General features: G+C 37.4%; 1 protein-coding gene across 1 annotated transcript; it reads left to right on the top strand.

The window, feature by feature from the left end:
- Nucleotides 1–193: 193 nt before the first annotated feature.
- LOC124644602 lies at nucleotides 194–11,702 on the top strand. Its single transcript, XM_047184086.1, has 13 exons — nucleotides 194–532; nucleotides 1,444–1,545; nucleotides 2,324–2,448; nucleotides 3,492–3,649; nucleotides 4,111–4,238; nucleotides 4,711–4,817; nucleotides 5,823–5,939; nucleotides 6,795–6,961; nucleotides 7,359–7,467; nucleotides 7,951–8,015; nucleotides 8,832–9,141; nucleotides 10,035–10,152; nucleotides 10,610–11,702. Exons 1-13 carry the CDS (start codon nucleotides 380–382, stop codon nucleotides 11,453–11,455), a joined length of 2,505 nt encoding a protein of 834 aa, XP_047040042.1. The 5' UTR covers nucleotides 194–379; the 3' UTR covers nucleotides 11,456–11,702.
- The last annotated feature ends 1,690 nt before the right edge of the window (nucleotides 11,703–13,392 follow it).

Below are 13,392 nucleotides of genomic sequence, written 5' to 3'. Positions count from 1 at the left end.
TTGTAATCACAGTATTTATTTTATTATTCAACTAAGGTTATTTCTATAAACATGAAATAAATAATAATCGTAATCTGTTTTCGACGTTTGAGTAGAAATTGCCTCGCTAAATAGCTTTTTTGCTACCTTTATAAGTTCCGAACGAATTAAAAATTGCCAAAAATAGCAACTCCCGCCAAAAACTGTCAAACACAAATAGAAACGCCATGTTCTGTTTGTTGTTATCTATCTCATCAAAAATCAAGATTTTAAACAAATTACGAGTCTTTTGCTATCTTAAGTAGTGTGTAAAATCAGTGATTATATATCTGTTTTCATAGATATACTTGTGCAACCAATGTAATGGCGTAAAAAGTCTTGGAAGTGAAAGCTAACCAAAATGGCACCGCGCAAAACTAAAAGTAAAATAGTTGCTAAAATAGTGACTGGACAGAAACTGCCGTGCGGTTTCTGCAATCGCGAAGTGGATGACGAGCTAACGTACGGCAAATTATACGCTATTGGAGACATACAATGTCACTATTTTTGTGTTGTAAGTAAAGTGAAATTATGTCCTACTTGCTGTTCCTTCGGTTCCACCTGCGTCCCGCAGCCGAATAAAAAGAGACCGTTGCCCTTTCTAGGGTTCTGTATTAGCTGCATAACAAGTTTTATGTAAATCGGTTTTGTAGTTTTCGCGTGAAAGCGCGATAGATCGAGAAACAAAGTTACGGCCCTTTCATACGGCAGTCCAGTTTTTTGCAGGATACCGTTTTTTGCAGGATCCCGTTTGATCGCAAAAGATATTATATGTTAGCGTTCACACGAGCAAACCGCATGCAGGATCCTGCAAAATGCTGTTCCCGTCGATTTGTGCGATTCGGTTTTGTCACTTTAAACTGGATCGTTTGTCCAGTCAAAAGCGGGAATCCTGCAAAAACGGACGCTGTGTTCACACGTAGTTCAGTTTTGCAGGATACAGTAAACTGCCGGTCCCGCAAAACTGGACTGCCGTGTGAAAGGGCTGTTACTATTACATTATTAGATGGAATTTTGCAGACACCAGTGGTGTATGTCTGTTATTAGTTTTCTTCAGTATCAATTGTATGAATCTGCATATTATATGTATATCTATGTAACACATTGTTAAAAGACTATTTTAATTGGGGTCATCAGCCTACAACCACAAAACATATAAACTGCCAAGTATCATCAAGAGATTCAGTATTAGTTTCTTGTATGCAAAAGTAATATACATACCTCTTTACATGTATATATTTATTTATATTATGTGCTATATGCAGGTATCTGTAAAGACCCTATGGAGGCCTATGTTCAGCAGTGGACGTCCTATGGCTGAGATGATGATGATGATGATGTGCTATAATGGATCCATTTAAACCCACAAGAGTAATTTAGATAGGTGAACTTGTAGATCTTAAAATGTTTTTTTATGAATTTCAGCTATTATCATCATGTTTGGTACAAAAAGGCAGAGATATGGAAGGCCTCTTTGGTTTCTTGTATGAAGACATACTGGCTGAAATTGAGAGGGCTAAGAAACATGTAAGTAAATTATTAAAGACTAGCCATTTTCCCGCGGTTTCACCCACATCCCGTGGGATCTACTGCCCGCACCGGGATAAAATATAGCCTATGTTACTCGCAGATAACGTAGCTTTCTAATGGTGAAAGAATATTTAAAATTGGTCCAGTAGTTTTTGAGTTTATCCATTACAACCAAACAAACAAAGTTTTCCTCTTTTTAATATTAGTATAGACTAAGGGCCTTACTACAAAAACTTAAACATCTATTAAACACTTGTCTTAAAACAGTATATCTGCAAAACGGACCTTATTTCAACGTCATAATCTGTCATTTTTGTAGACAAGTGTTCAACAGATGTTTAAAAGTTTTTGTGGTACGTCGGTAGCTGTTTACTGCAGTTTAACCAATATTCTATGGAAGCTACTTTCTGTAACTGGAAACAGTATAAGCCTTTTACCCAGGCGTAGTCTAGCTATCCAACAAGCTATGCCAGTTTGTTTCAATTTTAGGGTTCTGCTCTCCACCATAGAAAAATCGGAGCTATTATAAGATTATTTTGTTGCTAGCCTGTCATGCATGTCTTTTGTTTTGGGACTGTGTGGAGATACCAAGTTGAAATTTGAACTAGTTGATGGTCTCTTGAAATGCATGTGAACTATAATATGTTTTTCTTAGCAAGGTGATCTTATGCTTGACAACAGCCACTAACACATTTAACCTAGATGCCATTATTATATTTGGTTTAAAAAATAATCTCCTAAACTACTAACCTAAAACTACCGACTATGTTTTCAGAGGTGTTCCTACTGTAGTCGCGGCGGCGCCAACCTTGGCTGCTCGATCTCACAGTGCAGAAAGCAGTTCCATCTGCCGTGCGGGAGAGAACGCAATGCTGTCTCACTGTTCTACGGGAATTACAAGTAAGTTCTCTATTGACAGAACTGCTACTTCAAACCATGTAGAGAGAATTGTGCTGGTTTCAGCTTGTTAACAGTGAAAAGACATAGAAAGTGGTGAAGGGCCTTTGGAGGCCTCCTGTAGTCTTTTGAAAAATTACCTTAAAAGAGTGCTGACTTTTAGCATGCTTTGTAAAAATTACTTTATCATACTTTCTACTATTCAAAAAGCCAGTCATGTGAGGTATACTAAGAGATATACTTGTGTACTGAGTATTTTTCCATAAAAACAACTTCTAATATAACGATGCAGCTGAGTACCAGTGTGCCACATGTAATGACAGTCTACCTGATTTTGACAACCCAGTTACCCAGACAACCCTTGGTAAGACTGGTTGTCAGACTTTCCGGCTTCTGAGTACCCAATAGGCATGATGACAAATTTTTAAATTCCTTTGTATGATGTAGGTATACGTCTATTTTATATGAAAAATTATTAATTTTAAGAAAATGCGAAGTTTTTTTATCAAATAATTGCATTTTTCTCTGTCCACTTTGAATCCGGCGCGAAAACGCTTGTCAGTGTCATGTCGTCACTTGTGACGTCACGACTGAAATTACAAGACGCAAGTAAACAATTGATTGCCTTATTTCGTAATTTTATTTTATAAAAATACATATTAATCACATTATTAATAAAGAAAACAATGCGCGTTTTATATTCCAAGCTTCAAGTTTAATTTAATAAATATATTATTTTAATGATTTTTGATTACTGTCATCATGCCTATTGCCAAATATCTATACTAATATTATAAAGAGGAAAACTTTGTTAGTTTGGTTGTAATGGATAAACTCAAAAACTACTGGACCGATTTTAAATATTCTTTCACCATTAGAAAGCTATATTATCTGCGAGTAACATAGGCTATATTTTATCCCGGTGCGGGCAGTAGCTCCGGCGGGACACGGGTGAAACTGCGGGAAAACGGCTAGTGAAAAATAAAATGAGCACCATGGCCTACACAGATTACTAGTCTAATAATTATTAAATGCATTATTTTCAGGTCATTCTGCCAACAGCACGCGCCGAAACAGAGCATCCCCCCTACTATAATGGCTAAAGCTAAGCAGAGGATGTTGTGTGACAAAAAGAAGATTAAGAAGAAAGATCCTTACTTCAAGGATCTTAAGGAGTTGGCCGTCAGCTGTGCTGATGATGACTGTAAGTGTATATGCACTGTAATTATCTGACTAGCCATTTCTCAACTATGTTGGGGTCCGCTTCCAGTCTAACCGGATGTAGCTGAGTACCAGTTTTACATGGTTTTACTGCCTATCTGACCTATTTAACCCAGTTACCTGCGCAAACCTATTAACTGTGGTAAGACGGGTTGTCAGACTTCCTGGCTTCTTGTAAACGCATATACCTACACGGATGAACTCGTCATAACGAGATGGTGACATCCACATACCGACCGCGTGTTAAGAATTGCTTATCCTTGTGATCAAATGATCTTAGTCTTAACTGGATGCAGCTTAGTACTAGTGTTTTACCAGAAGCAACTGCCTATCTGATCTCCTCAACCCAGTAACCCTAGCAAAGACTGGTTGTCAGACTTTCTGACATCTGATTACCCGTAACGACCAAGCCAATTTCTCTAGAATTTTCTTGTAAATTTTCAGCTAGCGAATGTGAAATACAGTCAGTGTGCGTGATATGCTACGAGCCGGTGGAAGGGTACCCTTCAGTCAACACCTTCTGGCCGTCCTGCTGTGCACGGGACGCCTGGTTCCATAGGACTTGCTTACAGGTAACAACATCATCTCTCGAGCCTTTCGCCCACTATGTTGGTGTCGGCTTCCAGTCTAATCGGATGCAGCTAAGTACCACTGCTTTACAAGGAGCGACTGCCTATCTGACCTCCTCAACCCGGGCAACTCAATAACTCTTGATAAGACTGGTTGTCAGACTTACTGGCTTCTGGCTACATGTAAACACTGCCAAAGATGTTCAAACGCCAACGCTCACCAATTTATGGTACCTTCCAAAATGCGGAAGAACTCGTTATGATAAGATGGTTATGGTTTCCCCAGTACACTACGTGAAAACAACCAGTCATTAATTTATCAGTCAGAACAACATAAATGCCATTCAAATTTAATCAGTATCTTCAGCCGTTGCGCCTTAAAGATATACCAAATAAAATACATACACACAAAAACTTTCATCTATCTTATAAATTAGTATGATTTATGTATAAAATCTATTTTTTATGTTTCCAGCGCATGGCCCTCAGTGCAGGAATGCACTACTTGAAGTGTCCTCTCTGTAATGATAAGGAGAATTTCTATGAAGCAGTTGTCACTCAAGGATACTATGTACCGGACAGGTGAATATTATTTATATATTTATGTAATTTTTTGTTTTGCTATAATAGTGTAGCTTAAAAAAAAATTGGTTGTTTGTAAAGTAGATTTACGATCGAGATGTTTACGTGATAACGTCTTATTGGTGATATAAGTTTTTGGGAAGTAAGGAATTAATGAAGATAACAATTTTTTCAAATTTTAAATTACATCTATCGTTTTATTCACACTTTTGATGATAAATTTCGGGTGTAAAAATCTCCATTCGTTTGTATGCCGCTAGAGTGAGAGAGACGGAAGATCGGTCCACTCACTCGAACGCTATGCCAGCCTCCGCTCGTGAGGATTCCGCGTGACAAGTTTCACGGAATGACTGGCAGCGCTCGAGATGAGACGGGAGATCGGTCCGTCTCTCTCTCGTTATACCTGCGATCGCGCTCGTGAGGTTTTGGTGTGAAACAAGTTTCTGAACATGTCACCCGACTAAAACGATTTTAAAGACGTTATCACGTCAAAATGAAACTTAATAATATATGTGCACCTAAAAATAGTCAAAGTTCATTACAAAGTTCTAACAAGTTAGACAGTTGAAATTTTCACAGTTGATGTATTTCTGTTTCTGCTATAACACTATCACCAATACTTATTTGCAATGAAATGAATATTTTAAGCCATGTATTCACTGAGAAACAATTGTTTATAAACACTGTTTCAGAAACAATATCTACGTGTTTCTGAAACAAATAATTTTGTTTCAGAAACGTATAATTTTGTTTCTGTGGACGATGTGGACGAAGACTTTCCGAAACATTGTTGCTGTAAACATCTACGTGCTGTTTCAGAAACTGTGTATCTGAAATATTGTTTCCCAGTGAATACATGGCTTAAGAAGTTTACTTGTTTTATATTTCTCCCCCTTGTGCAGGAGTCCGAATCGCACTTGGCTGGTTTTATCAAGTTAAAAAAATGCTTTAAAAAACAATAACATTTACAAAATATATTTATATTTTCTAACTGTATAATTACAGAGACGCAGCGTGGGAGCTAGAACAGAATGCATTTGCGGAGATATACGAGCGCGACGTGGAATGTTCCGCCGCCGACTGCCTCTGTCCTATGGGGAGGGCCCATGATGATGATGCGGGGTAAAATATGATATACAATGTTGATTTCTAAGACTTACGCGAGTAAGACATTGAAATAAAACTACTTTTACGGATTTTATAGCGGTTATATTAATCCCTACTAATATTATAAAGGCGAAAGTAACTCTGTCTGTCTATCTGTCTGTTACGCTTTCACGTCTAAACCACTAAACTGATATTAATAAAATTTGGTACAGAGATAAAGTTGACCTTGAGAAAGAACATAGGATAGTTTTTATCCCGGACTTTTGAAGAGTTCTTTTGGAAACGCGATATAACTGAACTCGACGCGGGCGTAGCCGCTGCCAGAAGCTAGTTTTATATAATCCTGACGTTTCGGATCCTTTACAGCCCATGGTCACGGGCGGGAAATAGCCCATTTACTCAATACTAATTTTTTATTGGCATTTATCAAATTTTTATCTGGGCACGAGAAGTAGTTCCCTCGAGACTTAAGTGTAATCTAGGGCAACAGCTACTACTTTTTATTATTAATTCTATTCCACATCCCTCACCGGCCTATTTATCGTAAATAGATAAAAGTAGACTATAAGGCCTCGGCCTCGAATTTTGCGGGCAGCGGGGCGGCAGCGGCGGCGGCGCGGGAGCGGCAGGATCTTACGCGTATATTCATATGGACCGGCCCTCGAATACAGCGGCGCGGGCGGGCACCGAGCGTGCACTCGGTGCCCGCCCGCGCCGCCGCCGCTGCCGCCCCGCTGCCCGCTAAATTCGAGGCCGAGGCCTTAGTCTTTCTTATGTTTTTGAGCTATATTGCTGCTAAGTTTCACTAAAATTAACTAGTTTACTAATATTAGTAGTGAAACCACCTAATTTAGTCTTCACTTCCCACAGATCATGGTGCATCAAACTCTGCTTACTCTGCGGTTCAAGCGGCACACACGCAGGATGCAGCGACAATACAAATACAAGCAATACAAATACAAATGTGTTCGTGTGTCCGGTGTGCACTCCGGCGGCGCCTGATCATATAGAACAGTTGGCGAGTTGTATTGAAGCAGGTGAGATGTTAATACAAATACAAATTTGTTCGTATATTTTTACCCGACTATGTAAAGGGTAGTATTTTGCGTATATGTCTTATGTATGATATTATGCTATATCATAGACTTCTATATTCATTCTACAAAAAAATTATTACATACTTCTTCTCAGCAAAAGCACATAGGAAGTGGTGAAGAGCCAGCGTTTTGGGCGCTGTCTTTTGTAAATTTTACCTTCAAAAACTGCTTTTTAGCAGCCATGTTTGAACACATGACTTTTTATATTTTTACCTGTATTTGTGTAAATATTTAGTAAGGTACATACTCAAATGGAGTATATTCTAACAAATGTCCTTTCTGTAATCTTCCATTAAACATTTATACAATTAATAATAAGTTATTGGATATATTTCAGTGATAGTACGGGAACAACAGCAGAGCTCGTCTCGTGGCCGGCGCGGCCCACTCATGCCGTCCCGAATGTCGCTACGGAGGACTAAACAGCATACTAATGTGCACAATTTGTAAGTAATAGTATATACACAACTTCATCGTCATCTGGCGAGCCTTCTTCAACTATGTTGGGGTCGACTTCCAATCTACCCGGATGCTATAAGGAGCGACTGCCTATCTGACCTCTTCAACCTAGTTACTAAGGCAGTTCGATACCTCTTGGTAAGACTGGTTGTCATACTTTCTGGCTTCTACGATAGTCATCCATCCACGGAATGACTGCGCCAAGCGTTGTTTTACCTTATGATCGATTGATCCAAGTGTATATTTTCTGGTTATCAGTTAATCGCTGCTTGTAATTTGAAGATATTGCTATCTGTGACCTTTTACATACAGTTTTACCTAACAAAAGAATGTAATAACATCTCTTTTTATATATAGCCTATCTATAACGGAAAGACTTCCAAATTAGACGAGTAGTTTCTAAGATTAGCGCGTACAAATAAACAAACTCTTCAGCTTTTTAGTAATAATACTTTTATTTCTATTTCCAGGCCATCGTGTTCATCTTCAGGATTGAGTGCAAGTATCAAAACTGAAATAAAAATAGAATTTGAATGTAAGTAATAATTTTTACAAAACTTATACACAATATAAGCGAGCTGTGTCGGTGCAGCTGCTGCAGCCGCGGAAAACCTCAAGCGGCACAAATATGTAAACCTCACCGGCAATTGCATTTTTGAGCCGTTTGGGGTTGAAACCCTGGGACCATGGGGCCCAAGCCCCCACAGACTCTTTCGAGAAATTAGTAAGCGATTAGAGGAGTCCACTCGTGACCAAAGGGCTGGCCTATACTTCGGTCAAAGGATATGCATTGCCATCCAGCGTGGCAATGCAGCCAGCCTTTTGGGCACGATCCCAGCTGACAGCGATGCGGATGAATATTTTGATACTTAGTTTTAATATTTCCCTATAATAAGATCACTTATACTTGGATATTATAGAATTGTTTACACAATATAGTATACAGTATCTAGCGATTCCCCACGCTCTCATTCGCGTCCCAAAGGAACTACTTCCCGCACCCCGATAACCCGATAACTGATCTCTGTCATGGTCTACCTAGACTATATGTGTACAAAATTTCATTCAAATGTATTCAGTATTCCGGAAGCTACTTCCAGCACCTGGATAACTCGAGAAACGGCTTTTGTCCTTTCTCAAGCTCAAATATGTTCAGTAGTATAAGAGTGAAAGGACTACAGTACATACAATTTTCTTCTAGTTTTATATCCTATCGTTAATTTGTGTAAGTTGGTTAACCTGTAATTGGCGACTGTATAAGTCCTAGTAATAACAGAAATTATACTCTAAGCTTTATCTACACAAGCTGTTGGTAAACCATTTAATAAATAAATTCCCATATTATTTACAGCAACAAACACAGCATCAAGTCGCCAAGATTTGAACCTGAAAACGCCGAAAAAACACGAAAATTCCAAAAACTACATAAAAAGTCAATCGCCAATCAAGAAAGTCTTCAAGCAGACTTCGAGAGCCGGTGACGACTTCCAAAGTCTGTCACCTAGAAGTCTTGATCAATATTTGTCACCTATTAAAATGTTAGAAGATAGTTTGAAGAGTAAAATTGGTGAGAAGGCGGTTCTGAATGAGAAGTTAGTTGAAGAGCTAAGAATTAAGTTTAGGAAGCCTAAACCTTTGAGTGAGAAGAGAAAGATTGTTAAGTAAGTATAGACTAGCCGTTTTCCCGCGGTTTCAGCCGCGTCCCGTGGGAACTACTGCCCGTACTGAGATAAAATATAGCCTATGTTACTCGGGAAGAGTAAAGCTTGACAACAGAGGAAGACTTTTCATGTCGGTTCGGTATCTTCGGAGCCTATATGGTACCAACAAAAAAAATCCTCTCTAATCCAAACTAATATTATAAATGCGAAAGTAACTCTGTCTGTCTGTCTGTCTGTCTGTCTGTCTGTCTGTCTTTTCTTCACGCCTAAACTACTGAACCGATTTGTGTGAAATTTGGTACAGACATAGTTTGAAACTTGAGAAAGGACATAGGATAGTTTTTATTACAAAAAAAAAAATATATTCCGGACATATAGCGCCATCTATTGGTCAAATCAAAAATCTGCTGGTAGGCACTATTCCACGCGAACGAAGTTGCGGGCAGAAGCTAGTATAAGTATAGATCAATTATGTTCTGTGGGTTGTCCCGCGTATCGAGGAAACCACTTTCCGCATCCGATTAAAATGTTACCTATATTTTATCCTGATCCATACTAATATTATAAAGCTGAAGAGTTTGTTTGTTTGTTTGAACGCTCTTATCTCAGGAACTACTGGTCCGATTTGAAAATTTCTTTCAGTTTTAGATAGCCCATTTATCGAGGAAGGCTATAGGGTACTTTTTATCCCGGTACTGGAAGTAGTTCCCACGGGATGCGGGTGAAACCGCTGGCAGAAGCTAGTTTGTGATAAGCCGCTTGCGCGTGAAGAAATAACAAACATATATACAAAACTTTCGCCTTTATTATAAGTGTGATATTTTACTGTGATATACATACATAATAATATTAAGGCAAAATAAACTAAAATAATATTTATTTTTCGTCCACAGTGACATTCTAAACGGTCTATTCGACAATTTACTGCAAGAGCCGAAACAGAAGGAGCCCGTCATACAGTGGAGCTCGCCTAAGAAGTGTGACGTCACGGAAATTATTGAAATATTAGACGTAAGCATGCATTTATATTTACCTATAAGTTTTATGGCTTGCAGTGGATTCCTATATGCTATCCTACAGTTGATTTTGGATTAGAGATTGAATTTTGATATTATTTCTGTATAAATTACTATTGCCAATACCCGGATAAAATATAGTTGATGCTACTTGGGGCTAGTTTCACTGGTTACTGATAAAGTCTGATAGCCTTTCAGGAATTTATCTGACAGCATATTAGCAATATCTGTCAGAAATTATAAGCAGTTTTTATCTGGCAGATAGCATTTACAATCAGATAAGTTGCTGACACTTTATGTATTACTAAGTTTAAATTACAGAAACCCTTACGTGTCAATTCAAACAATTCATAACATTCTAACTAGACCTTTCACGAGATTTATATGCTTGAAAATACAGTGAAAAGAATCTAATAAAATATACTCCAATTAACACATATCTTCTTTCCCAGGACACGCCCCCATCGAAGTCGGACAAAGAAAACATCAAAACGCCAAACAGACTAGACCGAAATGCAGACTTTTACCACACAACGCCTAAAAAATCACCCTCCATAGCTTTCAGGCAATACAATCCAGATTGTGACAACTACCCTATACTACACACTCCGAAAAAACTCAAAACTGTAGAAATACAAAAAGATTCCAGTCTAGAAATCTCAGCGAATGACGAAATTATAAACATAGATGTTATTAAAGTAGAAAATAGTCAAAACAGTGAATTCTTAAAGAAATTAGAACTCAAAAGTCCGGAAATAAGCAAAAAATGCGCTTTTAAATTCAGTCCGTATAATAAAGAAGTATTGGAAGCTGAAAATATTGATATTGACATGGAAACTTTTAAAGACCAGTATTTAAATGAGGTAGGGTTGCAACGTGTGAAAAATGAAACCGGTGTAGAAGAAAATAAACTACCAAAAAAATCTTCTAAGAAAAAAAATCGGAAACGGAAAATTGAGGATAAGGAATTGGTTTTGAAATACGAATCTAAGAAACGTAAAAAAAGTCGTAAAGATAAAGATATTTCTATTAAAGACAAAAATATTCAAGTTAAGATTAAATGGAGGAAGGAACAATTACGTTTGAAAATTACAGATTCAAAAAAGAAAAAGAAATCTAAAAAGTTCAAGCAATATGTGTTGAGCTTTTCGCCTGAAAAGTGTTCGACGGTTAAACCGAAAATTGATATAACACCAATTAAAAAAAGAAAATATATAAAGCAGGAGAAATCACCGGATAATTTGGTGCAGACTTCTATACAGAAATTCTTTAAAGTTAAAACGCCTTGTAAAGAATGATCAATGAAGGTTTATAGTACTTATTATGCAACAAAGTGTGTGCTAAGTATGAATGTAGATGGATGGAGAGGAAGAGGAAGACCTAAGAAAAGATGGATGGATTGCCTGAAAGACGACATGAATAGGAAGGGAGTGAGAGTCAGTATGACGAGTGACAGGGGAAAATGGAAGAGGATGACATATTGCGCCGACCCCAAATAAAATTGGGAACAGGGCAGGAGGAAGAATAAGATTATTTATGCGATTTTTCGTGTCCCTTCGTCCAGCATACTCACCATGGAATCCTGATATTTCATGAATGTCAAAAAACTGTTCTGAAATAGTGCTAAATAGTGCCCAAAGGAAAAAAATAGTGCTCTTGTACTTGCGAAGTTATAGCCATAGTTCGATGAGTATGCTGGACGAAGGTTTCGCCCAGCATACTCACCTCCGTCCGGAGAATCTGTATACGCTTCAAACATAATTCATACTTCAAAAAATAGTTCCCAAATAGTGCCAAACGTTGCCCAAAAAGAAAAAACAGTGCTCGAATAACTTCGGAGTTATAGGCTTCGTTCAGTGAGTATGCTGGGCGTAGGTTCTACGCCCAGCATACTCACCTCAGTGCGCGAATATCGAACGAGCTATAGGTACAATTTACGTCTCAAAAAATTGTGCTTGAAATAGTGCCCAATATCAGTCCAATTTTTGCTTGACTTTTGACCTAGAAAACCATTAAATTTGATTGTAAACTTCTACATACTAACGTAAAATGGGGTACAGTCGTCGACACATGTTTTTGGACAAAAATATTAAACTTTCTAATTGTAGACTTCATGTTATTGGAAATAATTATGGTATTTTCTCACATGTTAAAAACTTTCGATTAAATGCATTATTATATATTTTATAAATAATAATAAATGAATGAAACTTTAAGCGTAAATGAAGTCTATTACTTCATTGCATTGTGTGTTTGTCTGAATAAAAACAGTCATTTGCAGCCAATAAAATTAATATCTTGAAAAATTGTATAAAGGAAATTATACAGTTTCTTTTTGTATATATGTTGCAGGCAAAACTTATAACCAGTCAAAACTAGTACTGTGACATAGTTATACAAATTTTTAAAACTCTTTCCAATAGTTTCATCAATGAAAGGTTTAGCAATAAAAAACATTTTTAATTACTTACGTTATTTATTACTATTTAAAGGGCCAAAGTAATCAGAATTCTAGTTAACTCGCGCTTCGCTTTGTGACACAAAATGGACCCTTATCACCTTCAAAATACAGATCAGTCTTGTCTAATAATCGTAAGATGTTAGGGCAGCGCCATCTAGTATTTAAACATAAACATATTCATTTGCGTCGCGGGCGCCGCGCGTCGTAAGCCCCATACCTATTGACCGTACGTGCATCCATTACTGCCACACTATATGTATTGAACTTTATCACATGAGGAATACAGGTCAATTCCGTAAACGTTGTGGTACCGTCCTTGACCCGGAAAATGATTATTTTGAATAATTTTGTCAGTTGTAATGTAAGCATTAATAACAGCAACTTTATTTTTCATGCATGATTTACTTCATTTGATATCTTAATCCTTCAAGCGCCGTGATCTAGACAAAATATATAAAATCATTGTTCCTAGCTACCGGGGTCCCATGCGACGCGCGAAGGCTTAATCATATTATTATAAAGTATTATTAAAATAATGTGTAATTAATAATATTGCGATTCTAAAGTAAATACTCCCTTACATAGACAATTAATAATTTACACAAGACAAAAATTGTTAGAAAGAAAGTTAATAATATTGTATTCGAGTGTACTCAATGTAATGTATGTAGAAGTTTACAATCAAATTTAATGGTTTTCTAGGTCAAAAGTCAAGCAAAAATTGGACTGATATTGGGCACTATTTCAAGCACAATTTTTTGAGACGTAAATTGT

This window comes from Helicoverpa zea, chromosome 30, assembly GCF_022581195.2.
Source record: "Helicoverpa zea isolate HzStark_Cry1AcR chromosome 30, ilHelZeax1.1, whole genome shotgun sequence".
Taxonomy (NCBI): domain Eukaryota; kingdom Metazoa; phylum Arthropoda; class Insecta; order Lepidoptera; family Noctuidae; genus Helicoverpa; species Helicoverpa zea.
The sequence above is the reverse complement of the archived record's forward strand: the minus strand, read 5'-3'. Positions and strand labels throughout refer to the sequence as shown.